Here is a 20,485-nt window from a genome sequence, read left to right as displayed (position 1 = left end):
ACCCTGATCCCCCTGAAACCCAGGGCCTGGGTAGAACCACACCCAGCCCCCAAAACAACAGCATGCCCCAGACAGGGATGGCCTTGATTCAAGCTCTCAGTGCAGTGAGGTGCCAACAACATGCCATTCAAGCTGGGGTGACACCTGCTGCTCAGCAAAGGTCTCTAAGTCAAGTAAGCAAAAGAGCCAGTGGAGCCACCCGGGGTGCATCAAGGCTTAGGGTGTGGCAGCCTGGAGAACTCCTGAGACATATCTGGCATCTACACACAACTGTCACGTAAGAGAGGAGGGGTCTCTCTCACAATCAAGACCAGCATTCCATTTCAGAAAGCCAAGGAACCCAACCTGGGAATGCAGCTAACAGAAAAGCCAGCAGAAACAGTGTGATGGCTGTGGGAAGGTTTTCCAGGAAGGAAGCCAAGGCAGCCTCTGTCCCCATGACCAGGGAAGGCTGGATCAGCTGGGGGGCACCCATCCCTCAGACTATTAGAGGGTGAACAATAAGACCTGGGGACAGTCACAGAAATACCAAAACAGCAAACTGAGCATGGATGACCTAATGGGGGGGGGGGGAGCAGTGGAGCAACTGGGCCAGGGTGATGTTAGCTACCTGAGCTGATGCCAGGCTGTCACCCCCCAGTGTGTGGCCCTGAGCCAGATATCAGATGTGCAATAGAGAGAGAACAAGACCCCATCTAGAACCTCAGAAGTGACAGTCAATAGCGTGTGTGCACGAGAGCTGAGAACAAATACACACACAAAATAGCTTTTTAGGGTGCCAGAACTGTGGATATCTTCTAATTTTTAGTTTTGACAGAGATACTATTTCCCACTTTTAAAAAACTCATCCATCAAGGGGACAGGTTGTGAAGGGCAGGCTAAGCTTCACACCAGGTGGGACCCTTTATATGCATCAGCTCCTTTGAGCTCAGATTAAGGCCATTTAATGAAGCCGGGGCTGGGGGCTTGGGGCTCTGGGGGCCTGCATTGCAACTCAACTCTCCCTCCATCCAATCTCACATCTTCACCTCCTTTCCACAGAGACTGATCCCTAGTAGGCATCTTGTACCCCAAGTTCTGCCGCGGCATCTGCTTCTGGAGAAGACGACCTGCCACAGTGTGAGGAAGGTTTTGAGCTCAGCACAGGAAGCTCCAAGTCCTACTAAGAGCTGACCACAGCTGGAAGGGGCTGCACAGCTGCTTTGTGGGGCATGAGAAAAGGGGGATGCCCAAGTAGGGAGAGGAGATCCAGATGATGGATGTTCCCTTTCAACCAATACTCATGGAAGCTCCTGCACTGGGCTACACTGCTCTCAAAAGAGGGAAAAAGAAAAGTTCCCAAAGCAGCGCAGGGGTCAGGGGCAGGGGCAATGTTGGCTGAGTCCCCAGAGACTGCTGCAGAGGGGAGTTTTCTAAAAACCCAGGTCTTCCTGGGTCCAGAAGGCCCAGGGCACCAGAGGTAAGGTCCACTGCAAAACTGAGCAGTGAGGGAACCAGGCTCAGGCAGTTCAGTGGCAGCCAGAGGAGCCAGATGCCCTGAAGCAGAGACAAAGCCCAGAACCAGACCCCTCCTTCTCGAGGCCTGCTGACACCAGCTTCCTCTGTTCTGCTCCAACAGAAATCAACCAAGCCCCATGAGTGTGTTGGGCAATCACAACTGTGACAGGGCACCTACCTGTGCCTAATCCCCAAACAGAATTTTGTCAAGTAACAACTTCCAGCCATGTAACCAGCACCAAGCCAGGCTCCATCTCTCCAGCCAACTGCCCTTCCTGGTTTTTCAGAGGTCCCACAGAGGCTGGTGAGGAGGGGCAAGGGGCCAGTGGGAGGTCTCTGGGAGAAAAATGTTTCTGAGCCAGACAAAACCAGAGACCACAGCCAGACTCCAAAGGCTGCCCCTGGGTAACTCCACCACCCTGGCCGTCTCTGGCCTTGGCCCACACCAGTTTGGCTTACCCAGCACTGCCACATGCCCAGGCAATTTGCCTGATCTGGTCTCTCTCCCTGTCGTCCAACCTGCCCGCTGACTCCCATTCTGCCCAAGGCCACCCTACAGGTCTCAGCTTAATGGGTGCCTTCATGGTGCTGCAGCAGCACCCCTACCTACTCCTGTGTGTACCCCATTATCTTCTTTGTAGCATGTGTCAAAATGGGATTAGCTTAATTTGCTTGTTTGCATGTAGCTTAGAATGTAGCTCCATGGGGACAGGCGCCATGACCAGGAGCACTTTCTCCAGTGCCCCCAGGTGAGTGAGGAGGGAGTAGAAGAGCACACATGCCACACTCCCTGCACAGATGCGACATGCCAGTAGAAGCAGTCCGGCTGGGAAGCCCCTGAGAGCTCTTAAGCCTGGGGCACAGCTGTTAAGAATCGCTATATCATCTGCTTTCCAAAAAGAGCTGGAGGAGGCTGTCAGCACCCAACCCCCATGTAACAGAGGCTGTGAAGATGGCAGCTGCACGGAGGGGCAAGCCCAGGGGCAGGATGATGGTGAGAAGGCCTCTCTGCAAGATGTGTCTGGAGGGGACTGAGCCTGTAGCAAGGCCCTGGGACAGAGGAGTCGGGGGGGGGGGGGGCGCCTCTATAAGGCATTTGGGGGATGTGTCTGCAAAGCCATACTATGGACAGGTAAACAGTAGCAGGGAGGGAGCCAGTCAGTGGAGTAAGAATCACTCCACCGGCCCTCACAGACAAGAGCTGTTGAGAGAGTAGGTCCTCATCCTTCAGCCCACGGCCAGTACCTGAGCCTCAGATCCTGCTTCAGGAGCAGCCCCCATACCAGCTCCTCCCTCGATCCCTTGCTCTGATCCATGGTCCCCATCAACTCTCACCTGGAAAGCTGGACCACACTTTTACGAACCCACCCCCCCGCCACACCTCTCCTACCCTATCCCTTCCATGCACCACTACCCAAGACCCTGAGCAATTGCCAGCTGGGTTTGTTCTGTCCACCAGCACTCAGACACTCATGGGCCCTGGGAAGATCACTCCTCTCTCCTGCCCCGTGTGGGCTGGCAGCTCACTCACCCGGTGGGTCTTGCTGTAGGTGTAGAGGAAGGCCAGTCGGTAGAGGCTCTTATAGTGCTGGGGGAAGCGGCTGAGGCACAGGCGGAAGGAGGCGATGCACTGCTCTGTAAGGAACTGGCGCTGCTCCTCTGCCCCGGCTGGCAGCCCCTGGGGAAAGGCTGCTGGCTCCGCAGGGGGATCAGCTCTCTTCCTCCCATCCCACAGGGCAGGTGCAGATGCTGGGGTTTTGACAGCAATGCACGCAGAGGTTGGGGGGTCTGCAGCAGACTTCTGGCTGCCTTGCTCTGTGACCCGGAAGCCTTCTGTGCTCTCCAAGGACTCCTCAGTTTTTCCTATGAGTGAAAAGAAAAAGAAAGTCACCTCAGTAGTGGTCCACCACCGGCAAAAGAGGTGTCTTAGTGAGGTGACAGGCATAGCTAGGTCTGTGACCTTGGTAGACAGGTGCTGAGCTCAACAGACCCAGCAGCAGGAGGCATGCCCCTGCTGGCTGAGGCCTCTACCACCTCCCAGTCTCCTCCCCTGTGAAACAGGATGTCCCAGCTGGCACACAGCAGAGGGGCCACGAGGCTGCAGATAGTGGGGGTTGTGAGCAGGGCTCTGGGGCCCCCTCTGGATGGCAGCATAAGATTGTCCTGCCTCCCAGGCCTGTGCAGGTGCACGGGGAGGCAATCCACAGAGGGAGGGTATGGCCACTGCCACCATGGAATAAAACAGCCAGGAAAGGACACAAAGGACTGCTCCTGATCTACCACTTAGCACCTCAGCCCGTAGCCTACCTGACATCCTTCTCCAAGGCTGCTGCTGCCACTGTGCATGAACCAAGAGCTCACACATAGGAGAGCCCAAGCTGGGTTGCAGGGCTACAGAAGATGACTGGACCAGGAAGGAGGGATGGAAGGAAGAGGGTGGAGGGAAGCCTCAAGGGTAAGGTAGCCTCTTGGGCACCCAGGAGTTTGGCAAGGCCTGCATGGAGGAGGCCAGAGAAGCAGCCCAGCACCAACTCTGAAGCCTGTCTGCCACGGTGAGCTGAGCCCCTTCCTGCCCCCACCCTAACGACCCTTTCCCAACTGCAGTGGCAGCTGGGAGAAGGCTGGAGCCTGCTGCAGCAGGGCAGAGGGGCTGAGGACTAAAGTCTCAAGTTCCTCAGCAAAATCATGCAGGCATCAAGTGCACATTAAGCTCTTCCAGCCAAGGAAAGAATCTGAGCAAGACAGAGCCAAGCTGCTCAGCACAGCACTCAAGGCCATCTCCCACCGGTCCTGCCATTCCTCCTAGCTCCCCTCCTGGCCTCACACCTTGAGACCAACCATTAGGAACACCTCATTCTTCATTCCTACCTCTTCATTGCTGCTCCTTCTGGACACAGTCTGCACTCTCTCCCTTGCCTCCCCCACTCACTCTCATTCTTCAGGACTCCACTCAGTGTTGCCTCAGTGTTACCTCCTCCTGCAGGCCTCCCTGGCCCCAAGGTGGGGTTTGCAGAGAGTCTTGTGTGCCCACGTCTCTGATATCACCCATCCCACTGCACTTATGCAAAGATGCCTCCCCCCCACCCACACCATTGCCCAGAGCCTCACACTGTCTAGGTTGAAGCTGACTGAATGACTGAAAAACAGGTCACATCTGATCTTGACACCATGCTCCCCTGAAAGGAGAGCACAGGCATCTACTCAGAGCTCAGTGACAGCAACCAGGAGTCTGCTCAGGGCTGGTGTCTTACGAGGGTCACTAACGCCTCACTCACAAATGTACCTGATTTCTAGTGTTTGATTCAAGAGACACATTTCAAACGTGACTCAACAAATACATCCTGGACAACTCTGGGCCCAGTGCTGTGCTAGGCACACGAGAGGCAGGGAAACAGGATGCAGATGCAGGCCTCCCAGTGCTTCAGGCTAAGTGTGTGCTCACATACAAAGATAACACGGGAACGTGTTTCTTATGGAAAGTAAGCAGAGTATCAAGAATTAATCCAAAGAGGGATCCCTGGGTGGCGCAGTGGTTTAGCGCCTGCCTTTGGCCCAGGGCGCGATCCTGGAGACCCGGGATCGAATCCCACGTCGGGCTCCCAGTGCATGGAGCCTGCTTCTCCCTCTGCCTATGTCTCTGCCTCTCTCTCTCCCTCTCTCTGTGACTATCATAAAAAAAAAAAAAAAAAAAAAAAAAGAATCCAAAGAGAGCTCAGATGTGTCTGAAGACACACACACACACAGAGAGAAAGAGAGAGAGAGAGAGAGAGAGAGAAACAGTGATGCCAGAATGAGTGAAAAGCCTACTGAAAAGGCCCAGGAGACATGGGCAACACGCCTCACCCACAGCATCCACTATCATGGCTGAATGAGCCTCACAGGTCACATCAGTGGAAGGAAGGGGGTCAGAAGCGTCAACAAGCCCACACAGCACTTTCCAGCCAGGAGGCCCAATCCTAACCCTGGCAGTGTGAAAGTGAGAAGACTTCCTCCTACAGATGAAAAGCAAGCGAAGCAAATGCTCTCACCACCCTGTTGCTTGCTGCTGGCAATGAGAACTGGCTTATGTGAGGTGCTCAGGAGGGTCATCTACTTGATCAAAAAGGGGCAGGTGTACCATGGGATGGCAGTCTCTGTCTGGTAGCTGCATCAGCATCCCCAGCCCACATCGTGCCCTGGGCCCAGGTGGCAGGGAGGGCCTGGGCCCAGGCCAGGCACCCGTGGCCACGGTCTAGACCACATAGGCTATTGACAAACTCTGCTGCCCTTGGAGTGATATAACAGAGCACCTTGTATTTAGGTGGTGAAATTTGGGCAGCTTTTCCTCTATTTAAAAAATAAACCTTTACTGTTACTACATTCACGCTCTACTTTTTTTTTTATTATTCTGACCCTTAAGAAGGTGAGCTTCAACTAGCTCTAACAGCCACCTGTGGAAAAACCTTCTTCCTGGAAGCACCTTGTCACAAACTACAATGGAGAAGTAAAGAGGGGAGGGGAGTTCTCAGGAGCCAGTGCCCACTGGACACCATAGGAGGGAGGGCACCTGGATGTCAGGCAGGGCATGGCTCCCAGAGCCATTCTTGCTTCTCTTTGGCACCCAGGGCCTGGCACAGACTTGGATTTCTTTTTTTTTTTTTTTTTTTTTTTTTTTATGAGAGTCACAGAGAGAGAGAGAGGCAGAGACACAGGCAGAGGGAGAAGCAGGCTCCATGCACCGGGAGCCCGATGTGGGATTCGATCCCGGGTCTCCAGGATCGCGCCCTGAGCCAAAGGCAAGCGCTAAACCGCTGCGCCACCCAGGGATCCCCAGACTTGGATTTCATTGCTCAACAATGCCCATGAAATTTGTGAGTGATCCCTATGACACTGACTGTGACAGAAGCAGCACACTGGTGACAGTGCCACCCGAGAAGGTGCACCTGAAAAGGGCTGGGTTGTGGAGCACACTTAGGGGCACACACCCAGCCCTGGCCCAGAACCATATCCTGGCTTTTTGCAGGGAGCCGAAAGCTGCCAGAGTGCCAGTAGCCAGGGTTCCTGCCCACTGGGAGCCTAGAGGAGCATGTGTCAGAGACTGCTACTGACCAGAGCCAGGCCTGGAGGAGCACACTACTCGCTATGCAGTCTGCCTAGCGAGGGCTCAGAACACATGCTCTGCTACACCTACTCTCCTGACAGGAAGCTCACCAACTTCACTGTAGTTACGAGGAAAAGCTGGGCTTAGAATGAAGAGATGCATCCACAGAAGCAGGATGCTTCCCTTCAAGTCCACCAGCTACTGGAGTGACTCCGGTTCTACTCAAATTTTCTTTACCAGTGGCAAGCCCCCACAATGTCTGCTTAAACCAGTGACTCTGAATGGAAGGAGGGAAGGGGTGGGATGCCCCTCATGTGTCTGGAAAGCCCAGCTTGGGGCAGACCACAGCTGACACTCTCTTAGCTCAGCACCCCAGCCTACATCCCCCACTTCCCCAAGCACGGTAAAGAGAGGCCCATGATGACACAACAATACCCACAACAGTCTACTGCTTGATAGGCCACGGAGCAGAGATGACAGGCCTTACCTGTCCAATAGCTAAAATAATCTTATTTGTAAGACTGGACATGAACAAAAATTGCTGTATTAGAGCGTTGGGACTATAGGTTACTTTTTCCTTCCCCTTCCAAACTTCCTACAGTATGTTTATGTCAGTTGTAGATACCCAGTTTATGCTATCTCAAAACCCAACTTCGTTTTGGGATAGCATAAAAAGTGCCTAGTGAGAAAGTGCGGCACTAGCCTCACCTTCCCTGACCCTAATAAGGGCACCTTTGCCAACCTACATGGCATGCACCCTCACCAGCTGCTAAGGCCAGCTATGGGAGGCTGGCAAGGAGCAGAGAGTTGGGACAGGCCATTCCCAGCATGAAGGGCTCTGGCCACATCTACACATGAGTCCCTGAGCTTCAACTCTCCCTGTGTGGGAGAGCTTGTGTGGACACATCCTAGGGGAGGTCTTCACCAACCCCAGCTGCTCCTTCTAGCCCACTTAGAGAGGGAGCATGGGGCAGAGATTAAGGGTGCAGACTAACCCCAGGCAAATTCCTGACCCTCTCTGAATCTTAGGTTCCTCATCTATAATGCGGTAAGAGACACAGGGCTGTTTCCTAGGGTAGTTAGGAAGACAAAAGGAGTTCAAACAGTGCCTGGTACAGGGTCACTGAGCATGGTCTGAGTTGTTGTTATTGTTTGGCAAGCCCTGGCCAGGGTGGGAAAGCTCTCAAAACCCTTAGCTGGCCATCCAGCCACAGCCTGAGTGGTACCGTGGACACACAGCCTGCCAGTGCTCTCCTGCGAGCTGGGTGTGGGGCTCTGCCCACTGGTTTCTTTCTTTCTTTTTTTTTAAAGAAGAAGCCTTTAATTAATTTATTTATTTATTATTATTATTTTTAGATTTTATTTATTTATTCATGAGAGACACAGAGAGAGGCAGAGACATAGGCAGAGGGAGAAGCAGGCTCCTCACAGGGAGCCCGATATGGGACTCAATCCCCGAACTGGGATCACACCCTGAGCCAAAGGCAGACACTCAACCACTGAGCTACCCAGGAGTCCCTGCCCACTGCCTTCCACAAAGGGGGGCCTTGAAGGGCCCAGGAGATCTGGGCATGCCCCAGAGTTAGATCAGTGCCCCCTGCCCCAAAAAGGGGGGCACTTTTTCCTAAAGGCCTAATGTGATTCAGACTTTTATTTTTTTTTATTTTTATTTTTTTTTTTGATTCAGACTTTTAAAAAGAAAACACATTGGTGACATTTAGGATTCAAAGACTTTTTTAATAACTATGTAGCAAGAAAAAAAAAAATATGGGCACTCACGTCATGGATGTGGCTTTCCCACACTGGGCTGCGGGGATCATAACAACAACAAGTGTCAGTGAGTGCACACTGCACTCCAGGCACTGTGCGAGCACCTTTCTGAGCCACCCTGTTTCATCCTCACAACCCCCAGAGTGGGCCATCGGATGGCTCCCACCCTACAGGGAGCACAGAGGGCGAGAGAAGTGTGTAACTTGCCCAATTGAGGTCCCAGAGCAGCAGGTAGAGGTGCAAGGACAGGAGCCAGGCCAGCCAGCTGCTGGCTCCCAGCTGCTCAGGAGCCCATGTTCTTCAGACTGCCCAGACTGCCATGGGTCACCAAAGCAGTTCTAACGCACCAACCTAGACCTTCATACCTCTTTCCTCTGTGGCCCCCTGGAGGTCTTTACCAGTTGATCCTGCTTGGGAATTGGGAACAGGCAGCTTCTTCTCCACATAGAGCTTTCGGGAGCCCTCCAATGAGCTGGCAGGCTCATTAAAGAAGTCCTGTGTCGAGCTGGAGTCTGAGAGCGCCACGGCCGTGCTGTCCTGGCTGCGCTCTGAGGGGAAAAGGAGGGAGAGAGAGTAGCAGCATGAATCTACACCAGCTCCAACATGGAGGGGCCTCCCCAGGGTGAGTGTCCTGGTGACTGCCCTGCAGAGGAGATGGCTTGAGCACAGCCATTGTGATCCTGCTGAGCCTGACCAGTCCCGGAGGCCACTGAGCCACTCACCAAAGGCACCAATCTCCAAGGTCAACCTTGTATGGTTTTCCCAAATGGTAGTGTTCTGGTAAATGGTTAACAACTGGCTCTCAGGGTAGGAGGGAAGCCCACGTTTGTAGTATTTATGGATTTCTGTGGTGTAAATACTCCCGCCATGCCAATTTCAGGCTACCAGCCAACATGATGTTGCTGAATGTGGAGCTAGAAAAAGATGCACAATAGTACACTTTTCTATAGTGTTTCTATCACATAGACACAATAGCATCAACAACTGAAGCAGGTAAGCATCCTGCAGACATTTTTATCCAGTCGTTACAGGCCAAGTGCTGTTCTAGAGGGAAAGCAGAGATCCCTGGGAGATGTAGATACCGGGAAGCTTGCTACCCACATGTTAGCTCCTCTCCTCAGACCTCCACAGGTGCTCATGAGAAAGATCAGGGGCAACGCAGGAAGAGGGACTGAAGGAAACCCTCCTGGTGGTGAAGGCCTGGAGAGGAGGCATGTTTGAAGCTATAGGAAAGGCAGGAAATGCGGGGACCTTTTTGCCCTAAGGAACAAAAGCCTTAAGCTAGCTAGGGAGAGAGACTGAATCTTGTTGCCTCCCAGGTACAGGTGAAGACCCACTGCAGCTTTGAGAAGGGAAAAGAAACACTTCCTGTGGGAGGGGCTAGAAACCATTCAGGGCCCTGACACTTGCAGTCTCCTGCCCCTCACCCTCGGGGAAGAAAAGCCCCACTCCTGAGATGCAGGGGCACATCTGGCTAAGTCTGAGGCTGGACAGAGACAACAGAGAACCAGCCCTGCTCTTACCCCAGGCTAGCAAGCAAGCAAAGCAGTCTACCACAGGAAAGGGGGCAAGAACATGCAGAGAAACCCTCCCTGAGGTGTACACAAAAGGCCTAAGGCTGAAGGTGGGAATGAACACTGAAAAAATGTTTTGGCAGGGGCTCCTGGGTGGCTCAGTGGTTGAGTGTCTACCTTTGGCTCAGGTTGTGATCCTGGGGTCCTAGGATTGAGTCCTGCATCAGGCTCCCCCCGGAGGGAGCCTGCTTCTCCTTCTGCCTATGTCTCTGCCTCTCTCTGTCTCTCGTGAATAAATAAATAAAATCTTAAAAAAAAGAAAGAAAGAAAAGAGAAGAAAATATTCTGGCAAATCAGTCCTGCTATAAGCATAAGAAGGTAAGATCATAGGAACTGGAAGCCAGTGATGCACTGAAGGTAACCATGGCAACAACAAAACCCAACCCCACCTCAACTTCTTACTAGCCTAACTCCTCCTCCTAACAGCCTAGAAACAGGAGAAAGAAGCCCATTCTAGGCATAAAAAGGACTTATTTTAGTTTCTTCTGTCCTATACATAATATCTGATATTCAATATAAAAATGAGGCACACACTCACACAAAGAACATTGGGAAGAGAGAAAATAATCAACAGAACTAGACTCAGAGATGACCTAGATGTTGGACCTACCTGATGGGAAAAATTTTAAATAAGTAAGATTAGAGGCACCTGGCTGGCTCAGTTGCAAGAGCATGTGACTTGATTTTGGGGTTGTGGGTTCAAACCCCACAATGGGTGTAGAGATTACTAAAATAAATACACTAAGATTAATGCAATTTATAAATGTGATTAGTCTGTTAAAGGCTCTAGTAGAAAAGGTGGACACATGCATGAACAGAGGGGGAGTCTGGGAAGTGAGATGGAACTATGAAATAAAAGACACAATAGCAGACACAAAGAATGCCTTTGTCAAGTTTCTCAGCATACTTGACACAGTGGAGGGAGAAATACCAAAACCTGAAGATAGGTCAGTAGAAATCATCCAAACGGAGAGAAGGAGAATGGGGGGAAAATCCGACAGTGTACCCAAGAGCACCCAAATGATCCAACATACTAATTAGAATCCCAGAGGGAAATGAGATGGACACACATCCATAATGACTGAAAATTTTCCAAAAATAATGAAAAAAACATCAAATCGCTAAGAATTTGTGAACATCAAGCAGGGCAAAGACTCCTCCATTCATATTTAAAACCAAGCAGGGCAAAGACTCCAGCAGGGCAGAGAACATCAAGCAGGGCAAAGACTCCTCCACACATATTTAAAAAACAAACAAAACATCAACAATAAACCACACTCAGAGGTCTCATATTCAAACTGCTGAAAACCAAAGACAGAGAGTTAATCTCAAAAGGGAAGAAAGGCACATGATATATAGAGGAACAAAATTAAGAATTATAGCATACTTCTCATCAGAAACCATGCAAGTCAGATAACATCTTTAAAATGCTGAAAGATGGGACACCTGGGTGGCTCAATGGTTGAGCGTCTGCCTTTGGCTCAGGGCGTGATCCTGGAGTCCCAGGATCGAGTCCCACATGTGGCTTCCTGCATGGAGCCTGCTTCTCCCTCTGCCTATGTCTTTGCCTCTCTCTCTGTATCTCTCATGAATAAATAAATAATCTTTAAAAAATAAAATAAGATGCTGAAAGAAAGGAAGAAAGTCAACCCAGGCGTGCCTGGCTGGCTCAGTCAGAAAAGCATGCAACTCCTAATCTCAGGCTTGGGAGTTTGAGCCCAACATAGGGTGTAAAGATGACTTAAATTAAAAAAAAAAAAGAAAAGAAAAGGAAAAAAAAAAGTCAACCTCAAATTCTGTATCTCTCAAAAATGCAGCAGAAATAAAACTTTTTCAGACAAACAAAAGCTAAGAGGATTCCTTACCATGAATCTGAGTTACAAGGAATGTTAAAGTTTTTTTTTTCTTTTTTAAAGATTTTATTTAGGGATCCCTGGGTGGCACAGCGGTTTGGCGCCTGCCTTTGGCCCGGGATGCGATCCTGGAGACCCAGGATCGAATCCCACGTCGGGCTCCCGGTGCATGGAGCCTGCTTCTCCCTCTGCCTATGTCTCTGCTTCTCTCTCTCTCACTGTGTGCCTATCATAAATAAATAAAATTAAAAAAAAAATAAAAAATAAGGATTTTATTTATTTATTCATGAGACACACAGAGAGAAAGGCAGAAACATAGGTAAAGGGAGAAGCAGGCACCCTGCGGGGCCCCTGAGGAGGGACTCAATCCCAGGACCCCAGGATCATGACCTGAGCCAAAGGCAGATGCCCAACCACTGTCACCCAGGTGCCCCCTCTTAAAGACTTTTATTTATTTATTTGTTTGTTTATTTATTTATTTATTTGAGAGAGAGAGAGCACGCGCACACACACTCAAGCAGGAGGGGAGAGGCAGAGGGAGAAGGAAAAGCAGACTTCCCACTGAGCAGGGGGTCCAATGCAAGGCTCAATCCCAAGAACTGAGGAGATCATGACCTGAGCCAAAGGCAGACACTTAGCCACCCAGGAGCCTGAAAAAAGTTCTTCAGGTAGAATGAAATGAAATCAGACAGAAACTTAGATCTACATAAAGAAATGAAGTTCTTCAGAAATCATTAAATAATAGAAAAGACATTCTTTGTCCTCATGTGTAATTCCTCTAAGGTATTCTTGTGTATTGTCTAAAGCAAAGCTAGTAGCAGCCTATTGTGAGTTTATAGTTTGTGTAAAAAGGAATGAAAACAAGAGTACAAGAAATGGGAATTTCCTTCAATGCACATGAGTAGTACAATATCACTTGAAGGTTGACTATGATCACTTAAACATATTTTGTTAAGCCTAATGCAGTCACTACATTTTTTTAAAGAAGTATATTAATCCAATATTAAAGACAAAACACAACCTTAAAAAATAAAACTTTGTCTTCAACTTTGTGTATCTGAGGGATGAAGCTCTCTCTCAATCAAGAGAGCCAAGTTCCTCTCATGCCACTCACTAGTTGTGTGACCTGGAACAGGTGAAGTCCCTTCCCCACCTATGAATCACAACTATACATCCTCAGAGAGGTCAATGGTAGAACAGCGTCTAGGGACACAGGGAGAAAGGCAGACATAGCCCCCAGGACCCTCCAACCCTTTGCTCAACTAACTCAAATACTGGGGGCCCCCTAGGAGGGCAGTAGTGAGCAGCCTGGTGGGCCAACAAACTGGCAACAAAATGTAAAGTTGTTTCAACAAAATCAAAGGCCTGGATTCTGGGAGATCCAGGCTGCCTGAGTTCAAATTCTGCTCAGCCACTTATTAGGTTGGAGAGCCTATGCAATTGCCATAATTGTTTTTCATTTTAGTTTCCTCCTGTATAAAAACTGTGATAATACAAATCCCTGCTTTGTAGAATTGTTACAAGGATTAAATATGTTAATATATGTAAAATGTTTGCAATGGGGCCTGATACACAATAAGTATTCACAAAAATACCATCTCAGTTATCAATATCATTATTTCAGAGAACCTGAACTGATTTTTTTTTCCAGTAATGTCTCACACTTGACATTACAGATTTTGTTCTGAGTGGGCAAACGGTTCTGCTTATGCCAGGCTGAAGATCACACCCGAGCAGCACCACGTGCATGGGGTGGTGATCACTTCTTACATACTGACATGCCAGGGTCGTCCAAAGTGGGCCTACCTGCACAGAGGAACATGGAATTAGGCCTGTGCTTCCAAAGGCAGCTCTGCTGCTCTACCTTCTTCCCCTATGTCTGATCATTGACCAGGGTTTGGAGACAGCCACCTCTCAGATGGCCACAGCCCTTCCTCCTTAGCTGCCTTTGGAATGCACACTGCCCAGTAATTGGTGGGTATTAGTATCAGCTGGGCTGGTGGACTAACAGAAACTGGGACATGAGGGATGCCTAAGTGGTTGAGTGTCTGACTTTGGCTCAGGTCGTGATCCCGGGGTCTTGGGATCGATCCCCATATCGAGCTCCTTGTGGGAAGCCTGCTTCTCCCTCTGCCTATGTCCCTGCTTCTCTCTGTGTGTGTGTGTCTCTCATGAATAAATAAATAAAATATTTAAGAAAAAGAAACTGGGACATGAGACTCTTCAGTGGCCAATACAGAGGTTCTGTGTCTTACTAATGAGGGAGCAGGGACCTGGCTGGACCCCTCTGCCGCATATTCAGTGAGGGGCTCTTCCGTGACCTGTAAGGCCAGACCCCAAGGCTCTGTGAACACCAGATAGGAATTCCTGGCAGGCCTATAGCTCTCATGGGAAGTCTTAAACCCAAGTCCCCAGTGTGAGAGAATCACTTCTCCCAGAGAAATGGCAGGGGCAGACCATTTGCTGTCTCTGTGGAAAGCAGTCCCTTGCCTTCAGAGGCCACACATGGTCACCGCAGGAACTCAGGAGTCAAGAGTCTCAGACCCATATTCTGATCCCAGATCTGCCACTTGGGCTGCTCCAGGCATCCCAACAAATATATCACTACTCTCCTTGCTCTGTCCTCAATACACAAATGGGATCCCCACAGGAGCCTGGCCTAGTGCCGACCACACAGGCATGATAGCCCCGTGACTCTTCTGCCCCACAGCATTTACTCTGGCACCACCAAAAAGAACACCAATGGCTCAGACAAGATGGCAGGCCACATTCCTGCAGTAAAGAAGTCCTTCTGAAAGTCAGGCCAGGGCAGGCGCTTCTCACTAGCATCCAGAGCAGCTGTAGTCACTGCACGGCTGAGCAGCGCATCGTGTGGCAAGCATCTGGGAAGTGAGCCTAGCCAGGAGGATCTCACGAGAACTGGCATGCTGCCGGATGAGCTCACGTACTCACAAGCTGTTGGGCTCTGGGCCTAAAGAATCGCTAATTTGCTGGAATCCCAGTTGTGATTATTACAAAAACCATGGATTGGCTTAAGCAAACGGTTATTTACTCCCAACATGCTAATACCCTCTTGATGCTGCCTAGTGAGGGAAGCTCTAATGCACCAGAGTGAGCAGGCAAGGCAGCAGATTGCACTAAGGATGCTGGGGGGAAGACAGGGCAGTGCTGGGCTTCAGGGGGGTCTGCTGAGACCCCCAGTAGGTGGGGCCTCCGCTGAGACTCTTTAAAAACAACATGACAGCCACAGCCAAAAAGCAGGGCACACGTAAGCTGAGGGACCACAACCAGGCCTCTCGCTTCGAGTCCCTCAGACATACACACGGGAACCCAGAACAGCCCGCCCTCTGAAAGGGTGGAGAACAAAAGCCAACATCAGCCCTGGGGCGAACCGTTTCCTGGACAATCCCTTGTCACAGGGGTGCCTGCGAGCACCTAAGGAGCCCTGAGGGAAGTGAAAGGGGTCTGGAAGCAGCGCCCCATGCAGGTCAGGCTGCTGGGTCAGAGCTCGAGGTGGGCTCTGAGCACACTGAGGTGCCCTGGCTGGAGCTGGGACCTCCTTACCACACCTGTGAAGCAAGACGGTAGGGGGTGTTTGCCAAGGATCCTGCCCCCCCTTGAAAGAGGTGCACGTCTGGGAAACAGGGCACAAGCATGTCATTGCTAGTAAGAGCCCAGGGCCAAGTTTCTCTTCAATTCTTTCAGAGAGGGTTGGCACAAAGCTATTTAAAATCATACTAATTTTGAATACTAGGAAGCAACCCACACCAAGGTCTCACTCACACCAAGAAGCAAGTTAGGTTAAAAGAAAACTAAGTTCATTTCCACATCATTAGAGTGAGAGAGAGGAATGAAAACCTCTTAAAGAATCATTCTGTCAGTGAGCAGAGGATGCCCCAGGGCAAGGAAGGCCCAAACCACTCTGAACGTGTCCCGCCTGCCTCCTGGCCAGCCAGACTGAGATTGAGCACAGACTCGTACCACCTTACACAGCATGAATGCTCACAGCACGCCCTGATAAGGGGGGTGGGGGGTGCAGTTCCAGCTTAGAGAACACACAGCTTCCCTCCAGGCCTGGCTATAGTCTCACCTTTTCCTCAAAGCAGTCTATGGGTGTCACATTCCTTCTCTGGGACGCTGTGGGCCAAGGGTCCAAATGAGTGGACATACGGCTATGTCTAATTGTACGCTAATAGCCTGGGGTGCTGCCTCCACTTCCGATGGCACCGTGGGACACCCCCAGGCTGCTGGCCTGTGCTGCTGCTCAGAAAAGAACCAGGTGGGTCTGCCAGTGTTCTGCAGGCAAAGGCTGCCAAGTCTGGAGGCAGCGGGCCCTCCCTTCTCTCACCTGCCTGCTGGAGCAGAGCCAGAAGGGATAAGCAGAACTGGCTGCCTTCCTGCCTCTGCCACCACCTAGAGGTTCTGCAAATTGGCCTGGGCTGGCGGTTCTCCTGGCCTCCTGGTCCTGGGGCAGTACAGGAGACAACGGGAAAGCTCTTCCGCATAGGAGAGCCAGACTCACTGAAAAGCCAGGCCTCTTACAGGACTGGGTGGAGAGAGCCTTCCAGAGAAGCATGTACCTAAATGGGACTCCAGGGACTGACCACAGCCCAGACTCCTGATTTCCTTAAGGAGCTGCCTGGAAATCAACAGGAAAGACACACTCACTAGTGGACAGGCTGTACAGGCTGGCTCTGCTCTTCTTCAGAATGTTCTTTTAAAAGTCTGCCCACACAAAATCTGTTCACACTAATTAATATTTGTGGCAAAATTATAAATATTTCATTCCCTTACTGTTAATCACTGGAATGTTTCACATCTATGCCTCTAGGCCACCCCAGCCCCTCCCCTGAATCCTTACAGGGATGTTCATCTGCCAGCCAACTGCTGACGACACCCTCCACTTCTAAGGTGGGGCCTGGAGGGCCAACTGCAAAGGAACGACAGCTGGGGACACAGAGGGAAAGGGATCTGGCTTGGTGACAGAAAGCCTGTCCATTTCATGGAGTATGAGAGCAGGCTGTATTCTGAGGATTTTTCTGGTTCAGGTTTGACTCCCTTCAAAGCCCTTGAACATTCTCAGGATTTCCAGGTCAACCTAAAAGAGCTCTTTGTTTACAAGACACAAGTTTCCTGGTACATTTTCTCCACTTGCTCCAGCAGTTAAGACTAGAAACAGCTCACAACCATTTATTCCATCAGTTCAGTCCAATGAAAGTCTGAGGGAAAAGGCGTGGTTGTACCATCAAAATCCGCGACAACTCTGACTAGTGAGCCCTGAAAACATCACAAATGCTCTGCCAACTAGAAAGCAACAGGTTTCTAAGAACAGTAAACTTGGGTGGAATTGATCTTTTGACAAATCTCTCAACGGGACGAATTCTGCCCCAGTGGGCCCCGATGATCAGCAGGAAAAAACACACCCACCGGAAGCCAGGCTAACTGTGTGGGAGAGGCACCCTCTGGCAGGCTGAGAAGCCTGGACAGATGCCCAAAAGAGATACCAGATACATGAGGACCCCTGATAAAAAGGCAGATACACAGAAGACGCAGGCAGGTGCTCAGAGTATTGCTGGGACCAATGTGCAGACAGCAGCACCACCCCTCTGGCCCCCCAGTGCTCAGAGCTGGGACAAGACTTGGACTCATGTGCACCACTCACTGTGTGATCCTCACCATGCATTGCTCTGTCACACTGTACCTAGAGCAAAGAGCCCTTGTGCCCCATCTCAGACCCAGCTGGTTTCCCAAGCTCTCTCACTGCAAGGTCTCTCTTCCTCCCACCCCAATTGCTTCAGTATCCAAATACAGTAGGGCTCTCCAACCTCCATGTCCTTGCTCCCACTGTCCCTCACCTGAAATGGCCCTGCAGGCCTATCTGCATGGCTACCTCTTCCAGGAAGTCCTCCCAACCCACCAGGGCCCTGGCCAGCTTACGGCACTACCTCTTGGCACCAACCACTGTCCCAAGATACCGCCTAGGGACACACAGATTCAATCAGGCAGCAGGAATCAGGGTGCCCTCCTCCTGGCTTTCCTCATAGGGTCCCCTTCTATGTCCAGCAGGCACTCAACATATGCCATTACCAGCTACAGCCTGGAGAGGTTCCTTGGAGAGTAAGAATGGAGGAGAAGAGAACAAAGGTGACTGGCTCTGACCTCTGACAGCCTCCCTTCCTGCCCCAACATCAGTCCCCACCCTGCAGGAGCACATGCAGGGGCACCTAAGCTCCACTACAAGTCTCTCCCACATTGAAACATCTGTTTTTGGAATGTAGCTTGCCTACTGTAAGCTGACTTCTCCTTCGCCCTGGGAAGGGAGGCTGGTGAGGGCTGATGCCATATGTAGCCCCCTGCCTCAAGCCTGGACACTGTGGCCTGCGCACACAGGACCCACCTCAGAGTGTCTTGGCTATTGTGCATGATGTGCATTTTGACACATTTGTCCTTGGGAAGATAGCTTGGTATCTTAGAGTCTGTCGCCTTTATTAATTTTTAAAGCCAGAAACAGCAAAGCAATGGAAATACAGGACTAGCCACCCCACCAGGCAGACGGGCAGTGGGAGGAGGCCACCACTGCATCTGGCCAGAACTGAGAACATGGGCTGTGGGCAGAAGCCAAGCACATCGAACACACACTCTTCAAGTCACAGGACCAGCAGATATGGAGGAGCTCCTGATCATGGGGAGCAGGGAGCCGGACTGAGGACTAAGCATGCGGTCTGCGCTGTCCCCTGAAGCGAGCCGTGACAGTGCAAGCAGAAAGACAAAGCCTGGAGAACAGAGTGTGGTCAGGGTTAGGGGCAGCACGGGCAATATTGGTGGAGGCAGTGTGGGTGAGCAGGCGAGGATGAGCACAAATGGGACACGACACAAACGGTGACAGCATGGCAGGTGAGGACAGACGGTCACATGGGAGCTTGCATAGGGCACCCTGGCTTCCCAAACGGCTCACACCCTACAGCCTGGGGCTAAGGGCAGACTCTGTTTATGTTATTGATGGGGCCAAATGGGCATCCTGCAACCCTGAATACCAGCCTCCATGGCTCCCACTCTTCTGACCCTCATGTTCTCTCTTTCCACCTTCATAGTAAACACTGACACCCCCTAGACCTTGGCTAAGCTTTGCCTCCTCAGGAAGGCCTCCCACCCACCAAGGCCAGGCCAGGTCTCCTGGGGGTGGTTTCAGTTGCACTCCGACCCTTAGCTGATTCACAGCTTCACATTGCCTTCCCCAAGAACCTGTAGCAGGAACCAGGATTGTTCCAGGCACCCAGCACAATGCTGATGGGCACTAGATAGGCATGGCCACGGGCTGGCTGAAGAACCCCACAGAAGGCTCAGCCTCAGACAGACCATAGGGCGCTTAGCTGGGGTGGAGTCAAGGGAAAGTTGGGCTCCAAGAGTCTCAGGTGACATGGAGCATGGCAGGTAGATAGCAAGGGTCTTGGCTGTCCAACAGAGTCATAGTGTCACTATGTACACATCCTGAAGGCTGGCTAAGCCAGGCCAAGTTATAGACCAAGGCGTCCTGTAACAACCCTGCTCCCTGAGCCCTGCTACCAACAAACCTTCAACAAACAAAGCAGGGAAATGCCTACAGATCCAGTCTCCATCAGGTCAGCAAATACGGGACCTTCCCAGTGTTAGCCTTCTCTGGCCTGGGGTGGAAGGAGACTTAGACCTCAACTTTCCCTTGACTCCTCCCCAGCTAAGCGGGCAGCCCTAGATGAGCACCCAATTGCCCTCAGCTCAGCTTCCTCCCAGGGAAACAGGACACGTGGCCAAGCCTGCAGGGCAGCTGTGAGGCTAGGACCACGGGCACCTCTCGGGGGGACCAGCCCAGAGCAAGCACACACTGCCATGTGGTAGGGCCCAGTTACTCACACACGCTCACATACTCCATGCTGGGAAGGGGTACAGAATTTGTTCAGAAATCTCATTATGCTATGTTTGAACATGTTAAACAGCAATCATTGGGAACTCCTTAAGGGTCATAATGTACTCCCTATGTGATTTCCTCTTCCTGGTTAGGAAGTGTTAACGCTAAAGATTTCAGGACTTTGGACAAGTCCCAAGATGGAAGGGAGAAATAAGACAGGCAGGGCTGCCAGTAGAGGCAGCCTTGACTACTAAGTTCGTTCTCTATCTCAGTGTCTCAACTTGGCCAAAGGGCCCCTCTTCAGATCAGCTGTGGGTACCCTCCCAGCCATGCTGAGAAGGGCTGGCTTTCACATCTGACTCGGTGGAGTCTCCAAGAAACCCGAGGGCCAGTTCTAAGAGTTTTTAGGCAGGCCTGTGGACAGGCTGTAGGGAAATTTCAATGCTAGTGCAGGATGGCACATGGGTGCAAGTGGGGCCAGTCCAGAGAGTAAATCTGGGTCCTACTAAGAAGCCTACTATCAAACATAAAATGTATCTTATCTACATAAAATGTAAAGGTATTTTTCTAAATCTCTCCTAAAAATGTACACCAAATAAGAACTGACCCCAGCTGATTTCTGATTTTGAAGCAGAGATATACAAAAGTAGAAGGGTAGCTCGAATGTGGGGTATCCTAGCCACACCCAAGGGGAAATCCTAATGCCTGTCTCCCTGTCTACCTGGTAACAAGTTAGCCTCTGACAGGATCCAGGGTGCAGAAAACAGGCCCAGGCCTACTCCCAAGGCTGTTGCTCCCAAGGACCCTGCTGGCCCCTCTTTTGAGGTCA

At 51.0% G+C, this 20,485-nt stretch overlaps 1 protein-coding gene across 5 annotated transcripts in view; it reads right to left on the bottom strand.

Moving 5' to 3' along the window:
• CABIN1 (calcineurin binding protein 1) overlaps positions 1–20,485 on the bottom strand; it is a 153,441-nt gene that overhangs the window by 59,064 nt on the left and 73,892 nt on the right. For 4 of the 5 annotated variants that reach the window (XM_041728556.1, XM_041728554.1, XM_041728555.1 and 1 more), the window contains exons 27-28: positions 8,713–8,895; positions 3,029–3,360 (exon numbers count right to left, since the gene is read on the bottom strand). In XM_041728556.1, coding sequence (XP_041584490.1) covers positions 3,029–3,360; positions 8,713–8,895 — 515 coding nt within the window. The remainder of the gene's footprint in view (positions 1–3,028; positions 3,361–8,712; positions 8,896–20,485) is intronic. The other variant, XM_041728558.1, reaches the window with a different exon arrangement.

This window comes from Vulpes lagopus, chromosome 14 (genome assembly GCF_018345385.1).
Source record: "Vulpes lagopus strain Blue_001 chromosome 14, ASM1834538v1, whole genome shotgun sequence".
In the NCBI taxonomy this organism is placed as follows: domain Eukaryota; kingdom Metazoa; phylum Chordata; class Mammalia; order Carnivora; family Canidae; genus Vulpes; species Vulpes lagopus.
This window is presented reverse-complemented; position numbering and strand designations above follow the sequence as displayed.